Source organism: Cololabis saira, chromosome 21, assembly GCF_033807715.1.
Source record: "Cololabis saira isolate AMF1-May2022 chromosome 21, fColSai1.1, whole genome shotgun sequence".
NCBI classification, from domain to species: Eukaryota; Metazoa; Chordata; class Actinopteri; order Beloniformes; family Belonidae; genus Cololabis; species Cololabis saira.
The window spans coordinates 28,317,158-28,343,691 of record NC_084607.1 but is presented as its reverse complement, the minus strand read 5'-3'; the positions used below and the strand labels follow the sequence as shown (position 1 = coordinate 28,343,691).

Sequence of the window (26,534 nt, the reverse complement as noted above, 5' to 3'; positions counted from 1 at the left end):
TGCTCACGGTGATCTTCCTGACATTGCCTCCTCCATGACCTCAGAGCAGTACGTTGTTGTACTTCTGTACTTCTGAAGTGTGTCTGTCTGCTTTTCAGAAATACCTGCACAATTATTTCTATTAAAATAAGGCTTCTCTCACTTCACATCCATTTATATACTGACGTCCCTGGGGTCCACCCCCTTCCACCATCTCCTCCAGCTCTCCGTCTCCTGCCAGTTCACTTTACGAGCAGCAGCAGCGGCAGCAGCAGCAGGAGAGAGGCGCTTCAGCACCGCGCTGATGCAGTCTGCAGACCCCAAGCTGAACTGGACATCACACGCAACAGCCTGTCACAGTGCAACTTCTTTTTAAAGGTAAGTCTGTGCAAAGGTTATTTAATGCATGTGAATTCAGACTAAACAGTTACTTGCAGGGTGTCTTTGCATTGTCTTACTTAAACGCAGTCTTGTAGGATTTCCTTTAAGCAGCGCTTGAGCGCATCTCGGTGCCTGAAAGAGAAGAACAAATGCAGAAGCCACAGTCATTGATAAATATCTGCAGACGTCCAAAACAGTCATTGCAACTACCCCTGAAGCAAGTTGTGGTCACAATGCAGCTGAGGATACACCATACCAAAAATACAACGTCAAAGTTGAGCAACTTCTCAAAATGCTTCATATTGGCACCAACTTATTTCATTGTGTGCAATGTTCAGTCACTTTGAAGTTACTGAATTTTGTACATCCCCTTTGGCAGCCTAACTTCCCATTATTCAAGTGATTTGTGTTTTGAATCATATTCCAATAAGACTAGTTGCAATCACATATGTCAGATGGATTCACTGCACTGTTTTCATTTTCTAGGAACTGGAGCTTAAAAAAGTAAACATATGCAATGTTGTTTGTTGGAAACATTTAGAATTCAGTCTAACTTGAGGCCAGATCTATATCACTGGGCTCTCAAAGACATAGTGTCATCTCTAAAAAGGCCATTTCAACTGCAGCAGCTGGCCAGCAGAAGTGTCATTAAACGAGACACACAATCTTTTGTTAGTCTACTGGCAGCCCAACATGGATTTGAATAGGACAATTATGCACATAACATTTCTAACCAATTAATGTTTGTGACGGACCATTTTGACATTAAAGGCTAAATGGACTTATTTGCCATCAACTTGAGAGTTTTATAGGCAGGTATGCGTCATTCTCTTGTCTGTGTCTGACAAAGCTCCTGCTAGAGCATTATTTCTGGAAGTGAATACATACATAGCCTAACCGTACGCTCACATGTACCCACTACAACTGCAGCACCTAAATGTTGCCGTCTGTTCCCTTTGAATGGGATGACGGGTTAGTATTGCCAAACTGAATAGTCGGTTTTATTCTTTCCTCCCAAAGACTAGAACTCCCTGGATAATGCATCAGTGATTCCACCCATAATTTTTCTGAAGAGTGTTTTTAAAGTCTCCTTTTCCTCATGCTGTGGGCAAAAAGAAGGCGACTGGAAAACACACCCACCGTATATATAAATCGATGGTGACTGTGGCTACCAGCTCCTTTACTGCACACCCAAGGGGCTGCAGTGCTGCTGGCAGATGTTTACAGAGGAATAACAAATCTCGGATATTGTTTCTGTGATGAAAGCAGAACTTGGTAGCACGATGATGACTGAGGAAGTGATAATGGCTAGGTATTGGCTGAGCCATCTGTCAACCAAGAGAAATACATGCATTGCTTTATATAAATCCACCTGACATGGTAAGTTGTATAAAGTAATATTATTTATATAAATTCATATAATTTATATAAATTATATGAATTTACCGTTTCAGGTTAATTTATATGATATAAATATATTTTCACCTGGTAAGAAAAAAAACCCCTGCAGAGTTGTCATGGAAGTGAAATCAAACAATAGAGACAACAGGAGAGACAAAAACTATTGTTTATTGATTAATTTCACTAAATTTGAAATTGTACATTGAGTACATGGACCTTTAAAGTATGTGGCGAAAACAAAGAATTGTGCATTTTTTTATGGTATGAAGAAGAAGAAGACATGTCAGGGTTACACCTTGGGGTTTTCTGAAAGTCTATGGGTTTTGAAATCAGAATTTACAATTAAAGCTGCAAGCAGCGATGAACGGGCCCTCGCACTCACGGCCACCGCCCCCCATAAGTATCAGAAATGACACCACCCACGACTTCCTATGTCAAACCATTGAAAAGTTATAGCAGAAAAAAGGGACAACCAATCAGAAGAAGGGGCGGGGCTAATTCAGGCCAATGAAGGTCAAGGACTCCATACAGAGTCTGATGACACCACCCACGACTCTCCATGTCAAACCATTCAAAAGTTATAGCAGGAAATAGGGACAACCAATCAAAAGAAGGGGCGGGGCTAATTTTCACCAATTATGGTCAAGGACTCAATACCGAGTCCCATGACACCACCCATGACTCTTTATGTCAAACCATTCAAAAGTTATGGCAGAGAAAAGTTTTCCGGGGGGGGTGCTGTTGAGCCATTTTGCCACGCCCATTAATGCAAACCATGAAATATCAAATTTATCACCAGGCCTGGCTTGCATGCAAAATTTGGTGACTTTTGGAGAACTATCAAATATGGACCAATCAGATTAAGGGGGCACGCTTTTTGGCGTCTAGCATCGCCACGGTAACACTTTTGAAAGAGAAAAGTAATGCGTGTAGTCGCAAGATGGAGACGCACATTTTGAGGTATAAGTCACCTGGATGCACGTTACGGTTCGGGCCGTATTAATTGCCGAAGGAATGGCATTAATTGCGCCAAAATTACACAATTAATTCAAAATGGCCGACTTCCTGTTCAATTTCGGCCATGGCGCCAAGAGACTTTTCTTTAAGTTGCGACATGATACAGGTGTGTACCGATTTTCGTTCATGTACGTCAAACCGTATTATGGGGCTTGAGGCTCAAAGTTTTTTCCCTCTGAACCAATCAGATGAAGGGTGGGCGCACTTTTTGGTGTCTAGCGTTGCCGCGGTAACGCTTTTAAATGAGAAAAGTAATGTGCGTCATTGCAGGACAGGGACGCACATATTGATGTAGAAAAAAAAAAATTGCTGACAAAAAAGTCTGGATACTGCGGGAATCGAACTCTGATCTCTGACTCCAAAGACGGGAACACTCTGGCTGAGCTAAGACTCAGCTTCTCATTTCTATTTGACCTACTGACTTAGGAGAGACCAACATATCGATATTTAGTAATGTAAGTCTGGAGCTGTTTTTTCTAGTTTTTTAAAATATTTGTAAGTTATAAATATTAGTAAAACCCAACTATTTTAATTATTACTTTTTCTGTAACCATTCTGCCAAGGTTGTAACCGGGCTGAGCTGGGAATATTTCTGACGTCACCACATTACAGGGAGCTGATTGGTCGGGGGGCGGGGCCGTCATCACCCTACTCGCCACTGATTGGTCGGGGGGCGGGGCCGTCATCACCCTACTCGCCACCGATTGGTCGGGGGGCGGGGCCGTCATCACCCTCCGCGCCACTGATTGGTCGGGAGGCGGGGCCGTCATCACCCTACTCGCCACCGATTGGTCGGGGGGCGGGGCCGGCAGACGTTTGAATCAGGAAGCGGGAGTCAGCGCGAGAGCGACTGGCGGCTCGTGGCGATTTTATTATAAAAAAGGGACAACCAATCAGAAGAAGGGGCGGGGCTAATTCAGGCCAAAGAAGCTCAAGGACTCATTGCAGAGTCCCTTGACACCACCTACGACTTCCTATGTCAAACCATTCAAAGTTTATAGCAAAAAAAAGGGACAACCAATCAGAAGAAGGGGCGGGGCTAATTCAGGCCAATGAAGGTCAAGGACTCCATACAGAATCTGATGACACCACCCACGACTCTCTATGTCAAACCATTCAAAAGTTATGGCAGAGAAAAGTATTCAAGGTGGCGCTGTTGAGCCGTTAGGCCACGCCCATTAATGCAAACCATGAAATATAAAATTTATCACCAGGCCTGGCTTGCATGCAAAATTTGGTGACTTTTGGAGAACTATCAAATATGGACCAATCACATGAAGGGGGGGCGCGCCTTTTGGCGTCTAGCGTCGCCACGGTAACACTTTTGAAAGAGAAAAGTAATGCGTGGTGTCGCAGGATGTAGACGCACATTTTGATGTATAACACACCTGGGTGCACGATACGGTTCGGGCTGAATTAACTCTCGAAGGAATGGCATAAATTTCGCCAAAATGACACAATTTATTCAAAATGGCCGACATCCTGTTCGGTTTTGGCCATGGCTCCAAGAGACTTTTCTTTAAGTTGTGCCATGATACAGGTGTGTAGCGATTTTCGTGCATGTACGTCAAACCGTATTGTGGGGCTTGAGGCACAAAGTTTTCCGGGGGGCGCTGTTGAGCCATTTTGCCACGCCCATTAATACCAACCATGAAATATCAAATTTATCACCAGGCCTGGCTTGCATGCCAAATTTGGTGCCTTTTGGGGAACTATCAAATATGGACCAATCAGATGAAGGGGGGGTGCGCTTGTTGGCGTCTAGCGTCGCCACGGTAACACTTTCGAAAGAGAAAAGTAATGCGTGTAGTCGCAGGATGGAGACGCACATTTTGATGTATAACACATCTGGGTTCACGATACGGTTCGGGCTGAATTAATTCTCGAAGGAATGGCATATATTGCTCCAAAATTACACGATTAATGCAGAATGTTCAAAATCGCTGACTTCCTGTTCGGTTTCGGCCATGGCGCCAAGAGACTTTTCTTTTAGTTGCGACATGATACAGGTGTGTACCGATTTTCGTTCATGTACGTCAAAGCGTATTATGGGGCTTGAGGCGCAAAGTTTTTTCTGTCTGAACCAATCAGATGAAGGGTGGGCACGCTTTTTGGCGTCTAGCGTCGCCACGGTAACGCTTTCGAAAGAGAAAAGTAATGCGTGGGGTCGGAGGATGGAGACGCACATTTTGATGTATAACACACTTGGGGGAACGTTACGGTTCGGGCTGAATTAACTTTTGAAGGAATGGCATAAATTTCGCCAAAATGACACGACTAATTCAAAATGGCCGACATCCTGTTCGGTTTCGGGCATGACCCCAAGAGACTTTTGTTTAAGTTGTCCCATGATACAGGTGTGTACCGATTTTCGTGCATGTATGTCAAACCGTATCGCGGGGCTTGAGGCACAAAGTTTTCAAGGGGGCGCTGTTGAGCCATTTTGCCACGCCCATTAATGCAAACCTTTAAATATCAAATTTTTCGCCAGGCCTGACTAGGGTGCAAAATTTGGTGACTTTTTGGGCATGTTAAGGGGGGCAAAAAGGCCTTCACTTTGTCAGGAAAATAATAATAATAATTAAAGCTGCAAGCAGCGATGAACGGGCCCTCGCACTCACGGCCACCGCCCCCCATAAGCATATCAGAAAAGACACCACCCACGACTTCCTATGTCAAACCATTCAAAAGTTATAGCAGAAAAAAGGGACAACCAATCAGAAGAAGGGGCGGGGCTAATTTAGGCCAATGAAGGTCAAGGACTCCATAAAGAATCTGATGACCCCACCCACGACTCCCTATGTCAAACCATTCCAAAGTTATAGCAGAAAATCGGGACAACCAATCAGAAGAAGGGGCGGGGCTAATTAAGGCCAACGAAGCTTAAGGACTCATTACAGAGTCCCATGACACCACCCACAACTTCCTATGTCAAACCATTCAAAAGTTATGGCGGATAAAAGTATTCTAGGGGGCGCTGTTGAGCCGTTAGGCCACGCCCATTAATGCAAACCATGAAATATCAAATTTATCGCCAAGTCTGGCTTGCGTGCAAAATTTGGTGACTTTTGGAGAACTATCAAATATGGACCAATCACATGAAGGGCGGGCGCGCCTTTTGGCGTCTAGCGTCGCCACGGTAACACTTCTGAAAGAGAAAAGTAATGCGTGGTGTCGCAGGATGTAGACGCACATTTTGATGTATAACACACCTGGGTGCACGTTACGGTTCGGGCTGAATTAACTGCCGAAGGAATGGCATAAATTTCGCCAAAATGACACAATTTATTCAAAATGGCCGACATCCTGTTCGGTTTCGGCAATGGCTCCAAGAGACTTTTCTTTAAGTTGTGCCATGATACAGGTGTGTAGCGATTTTCGTGCATGTACGTCAAACCGTATTGTGGGGCTTGAGGCACAAAGTTTTCCGGGGGGCGCTGTTGAGCCATTTTGCCACGCCCATTAATGTAAACCATTAAATATCACATTTATCGCCAGGCCTGGCTTGCATGCCAAATTTGGTGCCTTTTGGGGAACTATCAAATATGGACCAATCAGATGAAGGGGGGGTGCGCTTGTTGGCGTCTAGCGTCGCCACGGTAACACTTTTGAAAGAGAAAAGTAATGCGTGTAGTCGCAGGATGGAGACGCACATTTTGATGTATAACACACCTGGGTTCACGATACGGTTCGGGCTGAATTAACTCTCGAAGGAATGGCATAAATTGCGCCAAAGTGACACGATTAATTCAAAATGGCCGACTTCCTGTTCGGTTTCAGGCATGACGCCAAGAGACTTTTCTTTAAGTTGTCCCATGATACACGTGTGTACCGATTTTCGTGCATGTACGTCAAACCGTATCGTGGGGCTTGAGACACAAAGATTTCAAGGGGGCGCTGTTGAGCCATTTTACCACGCCCATTAATGCAAACCATTAAATATCAAATTTTTCGCCAGGCCTGACTTGGGTGCAAAATTTGGTGACTTTTTGGGCATGTTAAGGGGGGCAAAAAGGCCATCACTTTGTCAGAAGAAAAAAAAAAATAATAATAATAATAATAATAAAAATTCCTGCAAATACAATAGGGCCTTCGCACTGAAGGTGCTCGGGCCCTAATAATAATAATAATAAAAATTCCTGCAAATACAATAGGGCCTTCGCACTGAAGGTGCTCGGGCCCTAATTACTGTCAGTTAAGGAGTTAAGGAGTTTAGGTCAATGATTCTTTGTGATACTGTTTACCTTGACTTTTAAGGTTTGTTAGGTTTTGTTGCAGCTATTGTTTCTGACCTCATGGTCTATGTTTTAACGTCACTTCCTGTTTTATTTAGAAATATTTCCCTGCTTTGCTTCGCATTTCTGACTCACTCTAGATTTTTCACGTCAATTGGTGGTTGTTGTTGTTGCACGGTTGTTATTTTGTCAGTTTATACACTCTGTCATGCTTCCTAGATCCTTGGCTTGGTTCACCATGTGGTTACATGTGTTGATGTGTGGAGACCTGTTTTCCTATTTTTTGCATAAAATTTGCTTTTCAATGAGCAAATAAAATTCAGTTTTTTCCTCACTTGCTGGATTCCTTGCTAGAGTCTGAAGTTGGGTCCTTCTACACCTGCCACACCTTTCCTGACAACTACTTAACATCATAGTTAGATTTTCTTTTCTTTTTGCAAAAATCCAAACTATATCAAAATGTCATCAACTTTATTCCTATATTTTAGGATATGAATGCAGGCTTTATTATTCAAAACAAGTATTATTAAGGTGGGGGCTATGTTTAGTTATGTTAACCGATATATTTATTATGTTGACATAATGAAACAGTACTTGGGAAAAATAATTCAGTTTAACAACCTTGTAATGACAAAAATGCATATTCAATTTAATTCAATTCAAATTCAAAAGTTATTGTGCTTTCAATAGTCATGATTTGATTAAAGTCTCTTTAAAGATTCATAGAGGGTTATGGTAAGGTTGCCCATAAATAAAGTCTGGTAGTCTTATATCCAATAATTTTAAGTTATGTATCCCACCATCAGTCAGACCATGAAGCCAGTGATTCAGGGAGTCAAATCTATTATAAAACACTCATGAATTAATAAAATCAACTTTCCAGTTGTGTGAGGACAAATAATGCAGTGAATCTAGAAGATAAGTTTCATACGTGAGTATACAATTACTCATCAAAAGTGAGCCTACAGGTGGAATGGACCTAAGGAGGAATGGTGGTGAGCTTGGCCGCCGAAAGACAATCAGAAGGCATGGGAGAAATGAGTTCCTCTTCCTCCTCGAACAGACCTATAAATGTAATCAAGTAATTGGAATAAACCATTGAGAGGGTGAAAGCGAGCATAAAACGTTGCTTGTATTGTCTGCTTTGAATAGTTCCCAAGACTTCACCCCATTTATTTCGCTCTCCTATAAACTTAAACGGGCAGATTTGTCAAACAGGACACCTAAATAGGAGATATAGTAAGGCCCAACCTCAAAGGTGTGTAAGAATAGTGTTTGATATGCACCTTTATTAAAAGAAGTAAAAGCATTCACAAGCTTAAGCAAGCTTATCCGTCAGTAAAAGCCCAGAATATGTAAGCTGATTGCACTATTTGATATTTTTACTTCCTAAGGGACGACAGAAATTTCACTTTAAAAAGCAAGTTTTATCTTTTCTCTCTCTTGCTGAACCTCCCTGTTTGCATTTGCGGGATTGAAGTTTTAGAGAAGCGATGATTCCTTCTACTGTTTGTCAGGCCGAGCTTTTGAATGGAATGACATACAGTTTATTTGTTTTTCTCTCTTGCTTGACCTTATTTCTCCTGCAGTGTGTGAACAGAAGTACCATATGTTTAAAAAAAATGAAACAGGAGAATGATTGAAAAGGTCAAGCCTGCCTGTGAAGAATGATTTGTTTGCTTGCCTTTCTGGTTTCCTCCATGGTCTCCTTTACAGTATTTATGCACTGCAAGATAAATCACTGAGGAAGTCTAATTTGTGCTGAATTCTTATCTTGAGTGATGTATATATTTCTTAAGGGTTAGTCATTTTGTTGACCCTGCAGACCACCAAGGAAAGTGCAGTAGGAGATACAGATTTTAAATACATGTGCCATATCAGAAATGTGTCCTCAGTGGGATGGAGGTGTCATGAAGCTATATTCCTGTCATGTGCCTTCACACATTAGCACATGTTAGTATGTTAGTGCAGTCAAAACTATGGTGGCAAGAAAAAACATGTAAATCCACTGGAACTGACTAGTTTTTCCATTAATTTACCATAAAATGTGGACAGATCTTCAAATTATGATAACAAACATAATCTTCTTTGGCTGATAACACCAAGCGATTACAATTGATCAAGAATTAATTGCAGGCACTCATTAAAGGTTTACAGTACTGGAGGAAATAGATTTAAGAGTTGATTAAAAATCTTTTGGCAGTTCAGACACATTTGCGGGATGTCTGATGTGACTAGCTATCCTGAGGTCCTCTCACAGCACCTGTATACCTTTACGCCCAGCGTAATATCAGGCTTATGTTCTTAAATGATATTTTCCCCCTGTACCAGGGGCTCCAGAGTATAAAAAATGTCTGGTTTCTGATTGGTCCACTTGAAAAAAGGTGAATTTTCTTTTTCTGAAACCATTTTGTGTTGGATTTACTTTGATGCTTGATGGCATTGACCTGCATCACCCAACTTCCATTAAAGTCTCGGTTGGAGGACCGCCACCCTGACCTTATCCTGTACTATACAGTATATTGATAATATTGGGAATTAATTTTCCTCTTGATGAAGTACAGGTGATCCAGTTTCTGAGGCAGCAACAGAAGCACAAATCATAATACTCCCTCCCCCATGCTTCACAACTGGGATGATGCTTTGATGCTGAAGCTGTGCTGATGTTGGTTTTGAATAATTCAGTTTTTGTTTCATTTCATTTCATTTCCTTTTTTCATTTGTTTTATTTTCTCCATCATGTTGTGGATTGCCACAGTGCTCTTTGAAAAATCTCCGGCATGCTGCACATTTTTTTGTTTTGAGAGCTGTGGCTTCCTCCTTGGCGTATGCCATGGACACCTTGCCTGGTCAATGACTTGCATGGTAGACTGAAGAAAAGAAATGTTTGCCATTTCCAGTGATGTCTTCGAGCACTTAGCTGTTACTTGTTGGGATGTTTTTGACCTCATTGAGGATTCCGTGTTGTGTTCAGATCTGGTTGCTGGATTAAACGCTCTATGTGGTGGTTCAGGGCCACAACTGCTAAGGGGGGCCACATGTTTAAAAGGTTCTCAACTGGGATTTAGTTCAATTTATTTAATGCATTTAGGTTGCATTGCACAAAACCCTTATGAAAGTTAATTCAATAATAATGTGATTTGGAGTTTTCTCTTTGGAGTGTTTTTGTGACCACAAAGAAAATCTTGCTTAGGGCCACCGAAATCCTAGGCCCTGGTGGTGTCTTAGCTGAGCGCACAGTATTAAACCGTCCTCATTTATTGACAACTTGTATTAATGGATGTCTAAATAAGACTTTTGATTGTCAGTTAGAGTAGCTCTAAATTACATCTCCAAATGCATGACATTACTGATTTTACAGGTTTTCAAGCTACCTACTTCAATTAGCTCTTATTGAAGTAATTAACCTATGCAGGTTTTTTTGTCTTGTCTACAAGATACAAGTCTACAAGTTTGTGTGCTTTCAGTTTAAACACACTGTGTTAACCTACTACAGTGCCTTGCGAAAGTATTTGGCCCCCTTGAACTTTGTGACCTTTTGCCACATTTTAGGCTTCAAACATAAAGATATAAAACTGCAATTTGTTGTGAAGAATTAACAACAAGTGGGATACAATCATGAAGTGGAATGAAATGTATTGGATATTTCAAACTTTTTTAACAAATAAAAAACTTAAAAAGTGGCCGTGCAAAATTATTCACCCCCTTTACTTTCAGTGCAGCAAACTCTGTCCAGAAGTTCAGTGAGGATCTCTGAATGATCCAGTGTTGACCTAAATGACTAATGATGATAAATGGAATCCACCTGTGTAATCACGTCTCCGTCTAAATGCACCTGCACTGTGATCGTCTCAGAGGTCCGTTTAAAGCGCAGAGAGCATCATGAAGAACAAGGAACAGACCAGGCAGGTCCGAGATACTGTTGTGGAGAAGTTTAAAGCTGGATTTGGATACGAAATATTTCCCAAGCTTTTAAACATCCCAAGGAGCACTGTGCAAGCGATAATATTGAAATGGAAGGAGTATCAGACCACTGCTAATCTACCAAGACCTGGCCGTCCCTCTACACTTTCAGCTCATACAAGGAGAAGACTGATCAGAGATGCAGCCAAGAGGCCCATGATCACTCTGGATGAACTGCAGAGCTCTACAGCTGAGGTGGGAGACTCTGTCCATACGACAACAATCAGTCGTATACTGCACACTTCTGGCCTTTATGGAAGAGTGGCAAGAAGACAGCCATTTCTTAAAGATATCCATACAAAGTGTCGTTTAAAGTTTGCCACAAGCCACCTGGGAGACACACCAAACATGTGGAAGAAGGTGCTCTGGTCAGATGAGACCAAAATTGAACTTTTTGGCAACAATGCAAGACGTTCTGTTTGGCGTAAAAGCAACACAGTTCATCAACACACCATCCCCACTGTCAAACATGGTGGTGGCAGCGTCATGGTTTGGGCTTGCTTTTCTTCAGCAGGGACAGGGAAGATGGTTAAAAATGATGGGAAGATGGATGGAGCCAAATACAGGACCATTCTGGAAGAAAACCTGATGGAGGCTGCAAAAGACCTGAGACTGGGACGGAGATTTGTTTTCCAACAAGACAATGATCCAAAACATAAAGCAAAATCTACAATGGAATGGTTAACAAAAAACATATCCAGGTGTTAGAATGGCCAGGTCAAAGTCCAAACCTGAATCCAATCGAGAATTTGTGGAAAGAACTGAAAACTGCTGTTCACAAACGCTCTCCATCCAACCTCACTGAGCTCCAGCTGTTTTGCAAGGAGGAATGGGCAAAAAGTTCAGTCTCTCGATGTGCAAAACTGATAGAGACAAACCCCAAGCGACTTACAGCTGTAATTGCAGCAAAAGGTGGCGCTACAAAGTATTAACTTAAGGGGGCTGAATAATTTAGCAAACCCAATTTTTCAGTTTTTTATTTGTTAAAAAAGTTTGAAATATCCAATACATTTCGTTCCACTTCATGATTGTGTCCCACTTGTTGTTGATTCTTCACAAAAAATTACAGTTTTATATCTTTATGTTTGAAGCCTTAAATGTAGCAAAAGGTCACAAAGTTCAAGGGGGGCAAATACTTTCGCAAGGCACTGTATATCTAGTAGACTTAGATACAAATCTGATAACATTTTATGCCAAACTAATGTGGAAAAACATGTTAATTTCAAGAGATTTACATACTTGCTGCTCTATACGAGCTGGCAGGACAATAAGCACTTTGCCACGTTGCAGCTGTACATCTTCGTAAGCTGAGTGCATGTTGTATTTTTGCGCTCTGCGTAATGGACAGGGTGTTCTGACCTCAACCACACTTTGTTGGTGCCGTGCTCGCGGAGTACCACAGCCCTCTGAACCAGAAGGAGAAGCAGGCTCAGCGCTGGCAACTGCGGCACAGCCCCACGTCTGTGAGCACAGTCCACAGCATGCACAGATTTCTGTCCTTTCTGAGCGATTGCACAACCCGTCTGATGCCATCAGAGCCCTGAGCTCCAGTTGGTGACTCTGTGGTGCCAGATGTTTGACAGGCACAGCAAATCTGCGTGAAGCATGGAGAGTGACAGAGAAGAAAAGCATGTTTTATGGTACATGTTTTTGTGATTGAGGGGGAAAACAGAAGTAACAACAAGACCAATTGAAGGCAGAGACCAAAATAGAAGTCTGGGGGGGAAAGAAAATCACAAAAAGACAGAAGCCAAAAATGTGTTTCCCATCACCATGCTCAGATCCTTTATTTGATGGCCATAATAGAAGGCGTCCGGTCTGCTCTTCCCGCTGCACGACATTCCCATTACACTTGCCAACCACCATGTCTGCAATCAGCCAGGCAGCTGATGTGAAACAGACTGGTTTATAAATGCCTGCAGGTACACTTTAGAGATAAATACTATGTGTAACAGATCTAAATGCCTCTTTGTAAAGTTCACAAAGTGAAGTTATGAGTTTGCATTACACTTTGCACAAACATTCAAGGTGAATGCAATGCTTACAAAGAAACGTTGGAGGTGAAAGATCCGATAGAAGTCTGGCAGATTGGTTGAAAAAGTAAAGAAACAACAGAAAAAGTATTAATCCTACTGGTAAAAGCTGTGTACTACTCATCAGATGACTGAAATGTGGCATTAGTATAAACATGTTACTCAAAAATGTAACTTAAACTCAACACAAAGCTATTTCTAATTAGATGTTGTCCAAACTAGGTGTTGTGGCTTACAGCAGCTGCCTCTATGGCTAATGTTTATCTGTCTGTCACCTTCTCCTACCCACAGGACTTAATCACTCCTTTAAGCTAAATGGTCTAGAGCTGCAAGGTCAGAGAGTGTCAGGCAACAGCTAAAATCCCTCCTCTATCCTTCCTCCGGTCTATGAAAGGCCACTATGTTGCGTCCTCCTGGCGCTAGACATTCATCATTATTATTTCACTGTTTTCCATCTTAATTGTCCAAAGATCATCTAGGATGAGAGCTGCCCATCAACATTTCACCTGGAATTGTTGAAAACCCAGATAAATGGAAAGATCTTGAAAGTGATCTTTGTCCAGGCCAGGGTGAATTTGTTATATCACAGTTCAAGATCAGCTAGGCAGCAAAGTCTGCAAGTACCTCCGGCAGTCTGCAAAGTTAATCCCAAGTGAGCTTTGTCCTGGAGAGGTCACGTGTTTGAAGCTTACTGGTCCGCCCTCTTCGTGGATTCATTTCTTCAGCCAGCGGGAAGAAGTGTGTCCAGGAAAAGCAGAACCACATGCTGTTTGGATTCTGTAGTAAACAGAGAAATTATATTTTACCTCTGGTGAAGTGAATGTTTGTTGTAATCATGTACAGATCTGGTATTGTTCACTGCAGTGTAGTGAATGCAGACAAGCTGTGCAAAAACCATTCCTGCAGATCACCTGTTTCATCAATAATCTGAATTTAATTATTGATTAACTTTAGTAATGAGAGTCCAAATATTAGGATTAATCGAAACTCATTAAAAAAAACTGACTCTGTCTTTCAGATTAACCCCCGAACTGCTCAGACAAAAACAGCAACAGTTTTATTTGCCGGCACGCATTTCCTGGGACTGAATGCTCCTTTTCTTGACATCTCTCTTCTTTTCTGTCTGCAGGCTTCAGCTGACCTCTTGTGAACTGAAAGAATCAGGACCGCACCACCACCACCACCTGGAAAACACTAAAGAAGTAAATGGATTGAAGACAGCAGAGGCCTAGCGAGGGAGTCAGAGAGGGAGGGAAGACAGCAGGGATTACCAGCTAATCCAGTCCGCGGACAATCCTGAAGGAGCTTTATCTTTCCTCCAGGACGATGCAGACAAAACAGTTGTTGGATTACAACGCTTTACTTTATTGGCCTTTTCAAGAGCGTATGACCCTTGTTTTTCCTCCACGTGGATAGTGTTTTTTTTGCCTCTCAAGTGTTGAATCCTCAGTGCAGGAGACTTAGGAACCAGGAAGGAAGGTGGCTGGTCTGGAGGCAGGATATTAACTGGACAGTGCGCTGCCACACGCATGGATCAGCCGGTTCTGGAGGAGGCATGACTGTACGCCCTTGTTTTTTCAGCTCGGCCATCAAGGAAGAGAAGTGCGGGGACACCCAAGATCCTCTCAGAAGTTGAGATGTACACTAAAAGGCCTCAATGACAGTAAGCAACAACGGACATAGTTGTATTTTGTCATTTGTTTTATTTGAAAGCATGAGAATAATAACAAGAGATCAGGTGAAATGTTTATAATGATCAAGATCAGTACACAAAGGTGTGATTTTATTTCTAAATAACTGCATCTTGGGAACAGTGCGTGCAGGGGTCATGGCTTGGTAAGTAAGAGGGAGGAGACCATAAAATCTGAGTAACATTATTAAGAAGCTTATAAAGTGACTCAATCCAATAAGAAATCCTTATTTATGAACTTCAGCACGCTATACTATTAAAATCTCTCTTTCAAACATACTTCAGCTTCACAAGGCTTCCTGGTGAGGTGATCCTCTTAGTGTTGCAAGTGAAACGTAGGTTTGGGATGACAACAAGACAGCCCCCCCCCTTTTTTTTTAAAAACCATGTGAGCTCAACGTAAGCACCGGTTATTTTGATTGTTTGAGTCAAACACAGTCTTTGAGTTGTTTGGCTGCACTAACACGTCTGCACATTTACAGATGTGGCAGGGTTTTGTATTTCTAGACAGTCAGTCACTGAACCAGATATGACCGGTGCCCCGCCAGCCCCAAACTCTCCAACCGCATGGAATGTGGGAACCAGAGGAAGTGAAGCACGGCCTTGTAATTTATCCTCTTTGTTGTTTTGGTCGTGATTGAAAGCTGCTGCTGCGCAGTTGAACGAGTTTGGACTTTTGGGACAGGCGGGTGAGGGGGTGAGGAAGACAAGAAGCAGGAAGGGATTGAAGGACTCGACAGGCTCTACAGTATCTCTCTACTGGTGTCTGACAGTTTAGATCCTAAAGACGGACTCTACGCAGTGGTGGAGGAATAGCAGGCTGGTGCTGTGGAGAAGGATGGATTTGTACAGTTCCCTGCACCACCACCCATTTGTGTTCTCTGTTGTCATTGTCCAGCTTTTCATTTTTTTCTCTCTCTCTTTCTGGATTCCAGACTTGATTGATTGACATGCACTCGGATTTCAGGCATTCTCATTCAGTTTAAAGAGAAACCACGCAACTTTTCTGTCATCATGAGTTTGGGGAAGCTGCCTGGAATTAAAGGCCTCGTGTCCGGCAATCAGGGGAAACGCCGTTTCAAGAGCGATCTCTCAGTGGACATGATTAGCCCGCCCCTGGGCGACTTTCGCCACACCATGCATGTTGGCCGTGGAGGGGACGTGTTTGGTGACACTTCCTTCCTCAGCAACTACGGGGGCCTGCGGGAGCCAGGAAGTCCGGACTCGTCATACAGCTCCAAATCAACTGGCTTCTTCAATCGCACCTTCCGTCACGTACGGAGGAACTCTGGGTCTCAGCATCAAGAGGAATCCAGAGACTTGTCGTCCCCTCCGCCGGACATCTCACCCATCATCAAGAATGCCATCTCCCTGCCGCAGCTGAACATCGACGCTACTAATGGGTGCCTCCATAGGATGGTGTTCCCCAGCTCCATTAGCTCCACGGATGATTCCTTCTGCACATATGGTGAGATAATAGAGATAAGCAATCCCAGCATGGGATTCATGGAAAGCACCTTAGAGGAGAGCTTATCTTCATTCAAAGTGAGCAGAGAACATATAGTGGCAGTAATTGTACTCAAACATGATGGTTTCATCTTCTGAGTGCTACACGTTAATCCACACCAAGTTATCAGGTTTGATTGTAATCTCCTAAAGTCGATTTGCATGAAAACACACATTTTTAATATATGATTAACATTAAATCAAACACACTTTTAACTGATATCAAAGCAAATCACAATACCAGATTAAAAGACTCAGAAAAAAGACACATCAGAAACATAAGTCAAAAATAAGGCAAATAAGAACTCCTAAAATAATAAACGATGTCTTGATAGTCTTTTTTCACGCTCTAGCAGACCTGGTACAGGACTATAAATGTCAGTAGACATACAAAGCTGGATGGCCAGGAGCCCTCTTGACATCTTTTCCACATTCCTCTGAGACAACAAACAAACAGTCAGGATACTTTTGAGTCATCTGCAGTCTCCTTGGCAACACCTGTACACAGTCACCTCTAAAATCACAAACACCCACAGCTGGTTTGCTGAACAGAGAGATACTAGCAGGGCCTTTCCTGTCATCTCTGCATTCATCAGTCTCAGTGAGCACCATAAACACAAAGTGGTTGTATCTGTTATCCAATCTGGCAGCAGTGGGAAGCTGATGGAAACCCCCTCTTCTCCCTTCAGAGTTATTACCCAATCCTAAAGGAATTTACCCGAGTGAGGTAGAGCTGGCACACTCCGAGCTCAGGGAGGATGGATGCTTTCCGCGATTACAGATTTGAGGATTTATGTTGTTATTTCATTTACACCCTAGCCCAGTGTAGCCCCCCCCCCCCTCCCCTACACACACACACACACACACACACACACACACACACACACACACACACACACACACACACACACACACACACACACACACACACACACACACACACACACACACACACACACATTTATACTGATAATTTATACCTTTACTCATCCACATCTATCTTTTTTCTCTATTTCAGTGGTATCATACCTCTTAAATTTCCAGCATTATCTACTGACCGACGGTCATACATTTCTGAAGCGTTGTAAAATAACGCCTGAATGTCTGCTGGGTTGATACATGCTGCCACCTTCTGGTGAACAAGTTGAATTGCTGGGCTGATTTGGGCAGATTCCTCATTTTGTCACCGATTGTTTCTGCAAAAAATTGAAGATATATGTAACTTCGCTGGTCATGTATAACTTCTAAACTCTGCATTGTGGATGCAAAGATGTTTAAAGGTCACCAAAGCTGCAGTTGCTCATGAGGTGGTGACAATAATACGTTAAAAAATATCTATGAAGCAATGAAAAAAATGCACCATACAATGGCAAGAAAAAACTTTGTGAACACCAAGAACTTAACTGATTTCCTGCATTCATTTTCTATAAATTTTGACTGGCTTTTCATCAAAGTTAGATAGATAAACACAGTGTGCTTAAGATGATAATACAAAAGACTATAATTCATCATGTCTTTCAATTGAATCAAACATTTAACATTTACAGTACAGTAAAGAATAATCAAAACCAATTGGAGTCATTATTGTACACACCTAGAGATCACTTAATAAAATGAGTCTGGAGGTCTAATTTGACGCTCAAACATTTTAAGCTGTTCATTCATGCATTCATGCATCAAAAAGAGAAGATCTCTGAATACATATGATCAAGAGGATTTGATTTGCACAAAGCTGGAAACGGTTAACAAAGTAACTTCTGTCTTAGACATCCATCACTTCACGATTTGACAAACTTTATCAATTGAGAGTTTAACAGTGTGTCTATCTAGAGGTGGGGGGTCAGCCAAGGGGATTTTAAAGAAACAATGCAGAATCCTCTGAGGTAAAGAGCAGGTACATGATCATGGCTGAACACCATGGAGAATAACCTGCTGCTCTCCAAAAACCAAACAAACAAAAAGTTCACCATTATCACATTGGTGAAGTTAGGTGGAGGATATAACACTAAAATGTCCTACAGGATAATGTGAGGCTGTCCGGCACCATAACTCCAGGTCTGATCCAGAACGACTGAAAGTGGTTTCTTAAAGTTCAGGCTTTTATTACCTTTTCCAGCTTTGTGATGTCTAACAAGAAATAACTTTTTGTATTAGCTTAGGGACATTGTTTTCTTTAATTGTGACTCACTTGAAGATCAGATCATATCTAATGGTAAATTAGTGCAGAAAACCAGACTGAGGGTCACTTTAATAATACCAATAATCCTGTCACTTTTTCTGTATCCAGGTGTGCAGTCTGGGTTTGTCACTCTGCCCCGGATATCACGACTTGAGAGACACTTTCAGGATGGAGACATCTGTAAAGCCTCTCCACCAGACAACATCCCACTGACTCGCTCTGACTCCCTCGCCTCGTTCACCGTGGACCTCGGCCCCTCTCTCATGACTGAGGTTTTGAGTCTGATTGACAGTTCCAGTTCATTTCAGAGATCCAATCACAACCAAGCAGCAGGTGAGGAAGAAGGAGGAGTCGAAGAAGACAGAGAAGAGGACAGCTCTCTGACAGACACACCTGTGCAGACCCCCAAAATGACTTCACCCACCTCTTCCATGTTCGACTTACCAGTCAGTCACAACATGAACAGTAGTGGGAGTCCTAACTGGACACAGCAGGAGGAGGACAGGTCTCCCAGGACTCCTGATGCGTCCACTGTTTCTCCTCAAAGAGCAGAACCTGTAATGGAGGCAGAACGCTTCCAGAGGGCGACTGACGTGCTGGCTCGTCATTATGGTGGCGGCTCCTTCACAAAGGCAACACGGATGGGCAACGACACCGTCTCTGCTGCCTTCTGCAAAAACCAAAAAACACCATATGCCTTTACTGAGGACGAAGAGGAGATCAAGGTGTAGATGTTTGGACTCATTAACTGTCTGATTACCTGGGTTCATTTGTAGTCAGGAAAGAGGATTGTTGTTGCTGGTTGCTGTCCTGTTGTTTCTCCATGAGAACATTCATCTCATCACAGAGACACAGATCATTTCATCTAGAAGACACGGTTCTGTAATCTGGAGGAAAGACTTATTGATATTTGATATATGTGTTTTTTATATCCACAACTAACATCATATACCTGTGATAGTCAGCAGAGACTTGTTTACATCAATAAAGATGAAGGTGTTTATTGTAATATATAACTAGGCTGTAAATACATTTTCATTCTTTTTTACAGCTTTCAATACTGATTTTTATCAGAGGACAGTGTCCTTACCTTCTGTTACTAATCTTTAAACATCTGTGTTATGCTTCATTTTCTGAAATTATTTAATCCCATGCTCTCTATCTGTATGTTCTTATTGATTTCTCCTGAACTGATTAAATCGATACTGTCACTGAGTTCAAAACAACCTTTATATACCAACTTTATCCTAGGTGTTGTTTAACTGTTTCTGTAATTTAACATGGTGTTAATATTTTATCTCTTTCTTTGATTTCATTCAAATATACCCCCAGTTCTAGATTTATAGCAGTAATTATAATAATCTGATGGATAGTGATGCTTGACAGTCAGGAGATAACTGAAGGAACGTGCATGTGTATTCATGCACAGATATGTATACAATCACCGGCCACTTTATTAGCTACACCTGTCCAACTGCTCGTTAACGCAAATTTCTAATCAGCCAATCACATGTTTGCAACTCAATACATTTAGGCATGTAGACATTGTCAAAACGATGTGCTGCAGTTCAAACCAGCATCAGAATGGAGAAGATGTGTGATTTAAGTGACTTTGAACGTGGCATGGTTGTTGGTGCCAGACGGGCTGCTCTGAGTATTTCAGAAACTGCTGATCTACTGGGATTTTCACGCAAACCATCTCTAGGGTTTACAGGGAATGGTCCAAAAAAGAGAAAATATCCAGTGAGCGGCAGTCCTGTCGGGGGAAATGCCTTGATGCCAGAGGTCAGAGGAGAACGGCCAGACTGGTTAGAGCTGATAGAAAGGCAACAGTAACTCAAATAACCACTCGTTACATCTGAGGTTTGCAGAAGAGCATCTCTGAACGCACAACACGTCCAACCTTGAGGCAGATGGGCTACAGCAGCAGAAAACCACACCAGGTTCCACTCCTGTCAGCCAAGAACAGGAAACTGAGGCTACAATTCACACAGGCTCACAACAGAAAGACGTTGCCGGGCCTGATGAGTCTCGATTTCTGCTGCAACATTCGGATGGTAGGGTCAGAATTAGGCATCAACAACATGAAAGCATGGATCATTCCTGCCTCGTATCAACAGTTCAGGCTGCTGGTGGTGGTGTAATGGTGTGGGGGATATTTTCCTGGCACAATTTGTTACTACCAACTGAGCATCGTGTCAACGCCCCAGCCTACCTGAGTATTGTTGCTGACCATGTCCTTTCCTTTATGACCACAGTGTACCATCTTCTGATGCTACTTCCAGCAGGATAACGTGTCATAAAGGATCATCTCAGACTGGTTTCTTGAACATGAGAATGAGTTCACTACTAAAACGGCCTCTACAGTCACCAGATCTCAATCCAAAAGAGCACCTTTGGGATGCGGTGGAACCACTAGCGGAGCAGGCGGGGGGGCAGGGGGGCGGCCGCCCCGGGCCCACTGCTCCGGGGGGGCCCACTCCGAAGAGGAAAAAAAAAGTGTTCTGAATAAAATAAGGACAGTTGGACTGTATATAACTTGTGTTCATAAGGATAAAGTTGTTTAAAAAATAAAAATGAAACAAATAGTCCCTTCTCCCCGTGTGTGTCTGCCTGTCATGCACGGGTTCGTGCGCGCATCTGTTTAAGGCTGATTTATAGTTCCGCGTTACACCAACACAGAACCTACGGCGTAGGGCGCGCATCTCCGCGTAACCTACGCCGTAGCAATGCGTCGAGCCAGTTGTCGCATCAGAGCCTTAAACTCATGCTGAGTTTCAGCAGCTGAAGTTGATTAAAAACTCTCTCCGGGCTGCATGGGTGAGGCCAGACTATCAAACCTCACCTTGCTCTCAATCGAGAGGGACTTCGCCATTGATGAGAGCAAGTTTATTGTGACCAAAAAGACGAGTCATTAAGAAATCCAGTGCTGAGGTTAAGGTTGCCACATCTGACAGGTTCCAGCCCAAATGCAACGTAAAACCCACCGAAATAATGAAAAACCAGCCCGAATCTTACATTCTCTGTTAAAACTATAAATTATTAAATGCATAATACATTTCATCTTCACATTACTAAATAACCTAAAAAAAAGTTCAGGCTCCAAACAAAAACTACAATAAAATGGAGTAGATTAAAGCAAATACATTATCAGTGAGTTTATTGTGTAAGTTTCTACTTTTCTCTGCCATAATGGAAACTTTTTTTGTTAATAATTTCTCCTAAATATTTAGTAAAACCCAGGAAAAGCAGCCCAAATATATATTTTTCTATATATATTTTTTTTAATATATTTATTTTTCTGAAACCTGCCCAACCTGGCAACCTCACCTTGCTCTCAATCCAGAGGGACTTCGCCGTGGATAAGAGCAAAGTGATTGAAAGGTGAAGAACCGGCTGATGGTTCGGAAATAGTTCGGATTTGAAAAAGTTTTAAAATAAAAGTTTTTGCATTTTGGATCGTTCAATGTGCTGCCCCCCACCCCAGATGGAAATGTGTTTTGTTGTGGTTCTCCGCCCACCGCTGGATGAAACCATCATTGGTAAACTGTCATAATATTCATTATTTCTGATAACATTGCCATAATGCTGAATATATATTGTTTGTTACTGTTTGACCACCGTGTCTGATTGTGTTAGATAGGCCTACATCGTCGTGTAGGTTGAACACGTGTGTCTGAATTGTGCTACTTGGCCAATCAGACATCTATGGCTAAGATGAAAACTTAGCCTTAAAAATAAATATATCCCCACGATAAGTCATAATTATGAGATAAAGTCGAAATTATGAGATAGAAAGTCGAAATGATGACTTTTTATGTCATAATTATGACTTACCGTGGGGATATTTTTATTTTTAAGGCTAAGATTTCATCTTATTTTTTTCTTTTACTGGCGGAAATGAGCTTCCATAGACATCACTGGATGTCATTTGATTTTTATCTCCAGTTTGACACTTATATCTCAAAGTCTGCATTAGGCTTATAATTAGGTTTGACATAATGACTGGTAAATCCATGGTGCTGAAACCTCATGTAAATGGTTCTGACCGTGTTGCTGCTGCTGTGTTTGTGTGTCAGTGGGCCTGATCTGTGGCATTTTTAGCGATTATGCTTTAACGGGGATGTTTAGGCCACAAGGGCCCATCTAGAATGCTTCGCCCCCCCTAGGCTGGGACCCCTGCTCCGCCCCTGGGTGGAACGGGAGATTTTCATCATGAAGCCGACAAATCTAAGTATGGATACATGTTCCTCAGGAACCTATAAGATAAAGTGTGGGGTTCCCCAAGGGTCAATTTTAGGTCCAACTCTTTTTAATCTGTACATGCTGCCCCTTGGGGACGTCATCAGGAGACACGGCATCAGCTTCCATAGTTACGCTGACGATACGCAACTGTACATCGCCGTGTCTCCTGATGACATTGGGCAAATTGATGCCCTTTTTAACTGTATTTTAGACATCAAGTCATGGATGGCAGCAAACTTCCTACAGCTCAACCAGGGCAAAACAGAGGTTTTACTCATCGGTCCCGAAGGCCAGAGAGAGAAACTTTTACCAAAGTTACAGGATTTTAAACCCTCAAAATCAGTTAAAAATCTGGGCGTGATTTTTGACTCTGAGCTCACTTTTATTCCACATATTAAAAACATAACAAAGATCGGTTTTTACCATCTTAAGAACATAGCCAGAGTCCGCCCGTTTCTCTCTCAGGCCAGTACGGAGGTGCTAATGCATGCTTTTATCTCATGTCGTTTAGATTATTGTAACGCCCTGCTCTCTGGTCTTCCTAAAAAGAACATGTACAACCTACAATTATTACAGAATTCAGCCGCACGCGTGCTGACGAGGACCAGAGGGCGGGAGCACATTACACCTGTTTTAAAATCGCTGCATTGGCTCCCCGTGCGCTTCAGGATCGATTTTAAGGTTCTTTTACTAGTTTTTAAGTGTCTTAATGGTCTTGGGCCTTCTTATTTGTCTGCACTACTTTTACCCTATCGACCCTCGCGGACCCTGAGGTCCTCCGGTGCTGGCCTTTTAACCATACCAAAAGTTAGAACCAGGACACACGGGGAGGCGGCATTCAGTTTTTATGGTCCCCGATTGTGGAACAGCCTCCCGGAGAACCTCAGGGCCGCAGAGACTGTTGATGTTTTTAAAAAGAGGCTCAAGACCCATCTCTTTAATCAGGCTTTTAACTGACTCATTTAACTCTTTTACATTTCTTATGCTCACCCTTATTTTTATTGAATCTTACTGCTCTGTTTTATATTTAGTTTATCCTTTCTTATCGTATTTTATTTTTGTTTAATCTCAATGTTTTATCTAAATATTTTAGTTGTTATTTATGGTCTATTTTATACATTTTACTGTTTTATTATTTTAGTTTTTAATGTCTTACTTTCTAGACATACTTTTAGGATTTTATGTTTGTATGTTTTATGTTTTTTATAAACTCCTTTAGTGTATTTTATCCTGTTTTCTTGTAGCTTTTATCTCCAGTGTTTCCTCATGGGGAGCCTCCATGCTGGGAGTGACTCTGGCCTGCAGGGGGTCGTCCTGGGGGTCGTTCTGGCCTGGATGGTTGTGGAGCTCTGCACCACGGCTTCACCGCTGTGGTGTGGACTCCTCTTTCCGTCCGGGCCGGGATGGTCTCTGTGGGCCCCCCCCCCCCCCCCTCCCCTTGTAGCTGCGGGCTCTGGGACCTCCTGGCGTGGACGGCTCCCTGTTACCGTTTCGTCACCTGGATCCTCTGTGCCTAGCCATGTCTACACCATGTGTCTGCGTGCGTGTCTGTGTGTGTAATTTAGGAATTTAGGTGAATTGTAGTGTGCTTTTGTCTGCGGGGAGGGGGGGGGGGGGGCATTAATAAGTTTTATGTTTATTTGTCTTTTCTTGTTTTTTTTTCTGTTAAGCACTTTGTGTTTCATTATTTGTAGGAAAAGTGCTATATAAATAAAGTTTGATTTGATTTGATTTGAAATCTGCAGCAACTGTGTGTTGCTATCATGTAAATATGGACCAAACTCTCTGAGGAATGCTTCTAGAACCTTGGTGAATCTGTGCCACGAGGGATTGAGACAGTTCTGAAGGAAAAAGGGGGTCCGACCCGGTACTAGCAAGGTGTACCTGATAAAGTGGCTGTTGAGTGTATATGTGTGTATTCCCCCCATTCATTTTTCTGTCTGTCTAGTTGACATTTTAAGAGTTACATGACTGAATAAGCAGTAGATAAAAGAACATGGCTACCAGTTGCAACCACAATGTTTATTTTCAGGTCCCACATGCGAAATAGGCATATTGGTCCTTTACACTCCAGGCAGATCAACAGATCAACCTACCCCATGTATCTACACCCATATGGGTCAGGCCTGCTTTCCTGGGTATTATTTAAAAATAATTAAAAAATCATCTAACCTTGTCTGTTTGCTGTGGCATGTGACTGGTAGACATATCTGATTGGTTTAGGAAGGTGATCAATAAAAGGAGATTCAGCGGTGAGAGGAGGGAGGGGCAGACCCAACAGTTTTCACCACAGCAAACAGAAAACATGTTTTGGTTTCAGGACCTGACACACCCAGAGAGGTTTTGAGCTGCGTCAAAGTAGAACCCCTCATTTATTCTCTTCTTTTCTTGTATCAGACCACACAGTTTTTCTGGATCTGAGTCCATTTTAGGTAAAAAGCTTGGACTTGTGACAAACTCATGAGGCTTTTAGTGATTGACTCCATCAGTTTTCTATAGGATGCACATTGTTCCTCCTGCAGCTTCTTCAGAAGATTTTCCCTCAGGCTCTTTTCTTCCTCAATGTTTCATTTGAGGTGATACAGTTCTTTGTTTATTCTGGACCAATCATGCCAAAGCTGGCCTTGACAAGGAAGAAGATCATCTTTGATCCTGGAAACATCCATCCCCAGAGTCAGCTTTGATATTTCCATGGCAGCAGATTTCCCTTCTTGGCAGACTGGGTCATTTTCATTCACTTTGAGTCCAGAAACCTCAGCTATCGGTTAAAGCTGGAAGGATGTACCTGTACGTGGTCCAGACAAAACCTTTCCAATAATCTTTTTCAGTTCTTCACAAACATCAGACTGGTTTCTGTCTTTCAGGCCCAGTTTGTATTTTTGTAGTTTCATCTCAGTCACTTTAAAATCATCATCATCAACTAGGACAACTAGAGGTTTTTCAGACTTGGATCAACCTACCCCATGTATCTACACCCATATGGGTCAGGCCTGCTGCCCTGGGTATTATTTAAAGATAATTTTAACATCCTCTAACCTTGTCTTTTGCAGTGGAATGTCACTGGTAGACATATCTGATTGGTTTAGGAAGGTGATCAATAAAAGGAGATTCAGCGGTGAGAGGAGGGAGGGGCAGACCCAACAGTTTTCACCACAGCAAACAGAAAACATGTTTTGGTTTCAGGACCTGACCAAGAAGTTTTGAGCTCCGTCAAAGTAGAAACCCTCCTTTATTCTCTTGTTTTCTTGTATCAGGCCACACAGTTTTGGGACAGTTTTTTCAGCATTTTAAGTGGTGTCCAGCATCACTGTCATTGAAATAACCAACTCTGACTTCATGATTGAGCCATTATTATAAAACTCTCACCAGATAGAATCAGATCAGTTTATTTTTCAGTAATCTTGGTGGACTATTTTGGTCATTATTCTTGAGACGGCTCTGTCCATGTTATATGTGCAATTTTAGGTGATTACCTGGATTAACTGTTGTTTTTTTTAAAGGCGACTTCTCGCTAGTTTGAATCACTTTAAATATTACCTGTCCTGGCTTCTTCTTTGAGGGATTTATGGTTGAGTTCCTTCTGGTTTCCAGTTTCCTCAGACAAGTGTCTGCAGTAGTACGGTGGGTTGTTTTCAGAGACTATGACATCTATTTTTTTCAAAAGCTCTATTATCTCTTTTTCATCCATCATGGTTCTTGTACATGTGTGGAATCTCTTTTCAGAAAAACTGTCATTAACTTTCAGGTCAGTAAGGGCACGTTCACACTTTTCAGACTGATGAGTCACAACTGTGTCTTTTCTAACCACTGCATTCCTGCTCTGTAACGGGGGCTGTGCAGGTAACAGTAAGATGAAAGCATGAACTGTTTGAATTGAAGTTTGAATTATCAACACTGGGAAGACC

General features: G+C 42.3%; 1 protein-coding gene across 1 annotated transcript; it reads left to right on the top strand.

Annotated features, from left to right (window-relative positions):
- Window positions 1-212: 212 nt before the first annotated feature.
- On the top strand, window positions 213-20,873 carry cdc42ep1b (CDC42 effector protein (Rho GTPase binding) 1b). The gene is made up of 4 exons (XM_061710988.1): window positions 213-357; window positions 14,139-14,672; window positions 15,635-16,167; window positions 18,493-20,873. Exons 3-4 carry the CDS (start codon window positions 15,714-15,716, stop codon window positions 19,113-19,115), a joined length of 1,077 nt encoding a protein of 358 aa, XP_061566972.1. The 5' UTR covers window positions 213-357; window positions 14,139-14,672; window positions 15,635-15,713; the 3' UTR covers window positions 19,116-20,873.
- Window positions 20,874-26,534: the final 5,661 nt, after the last annotated feature.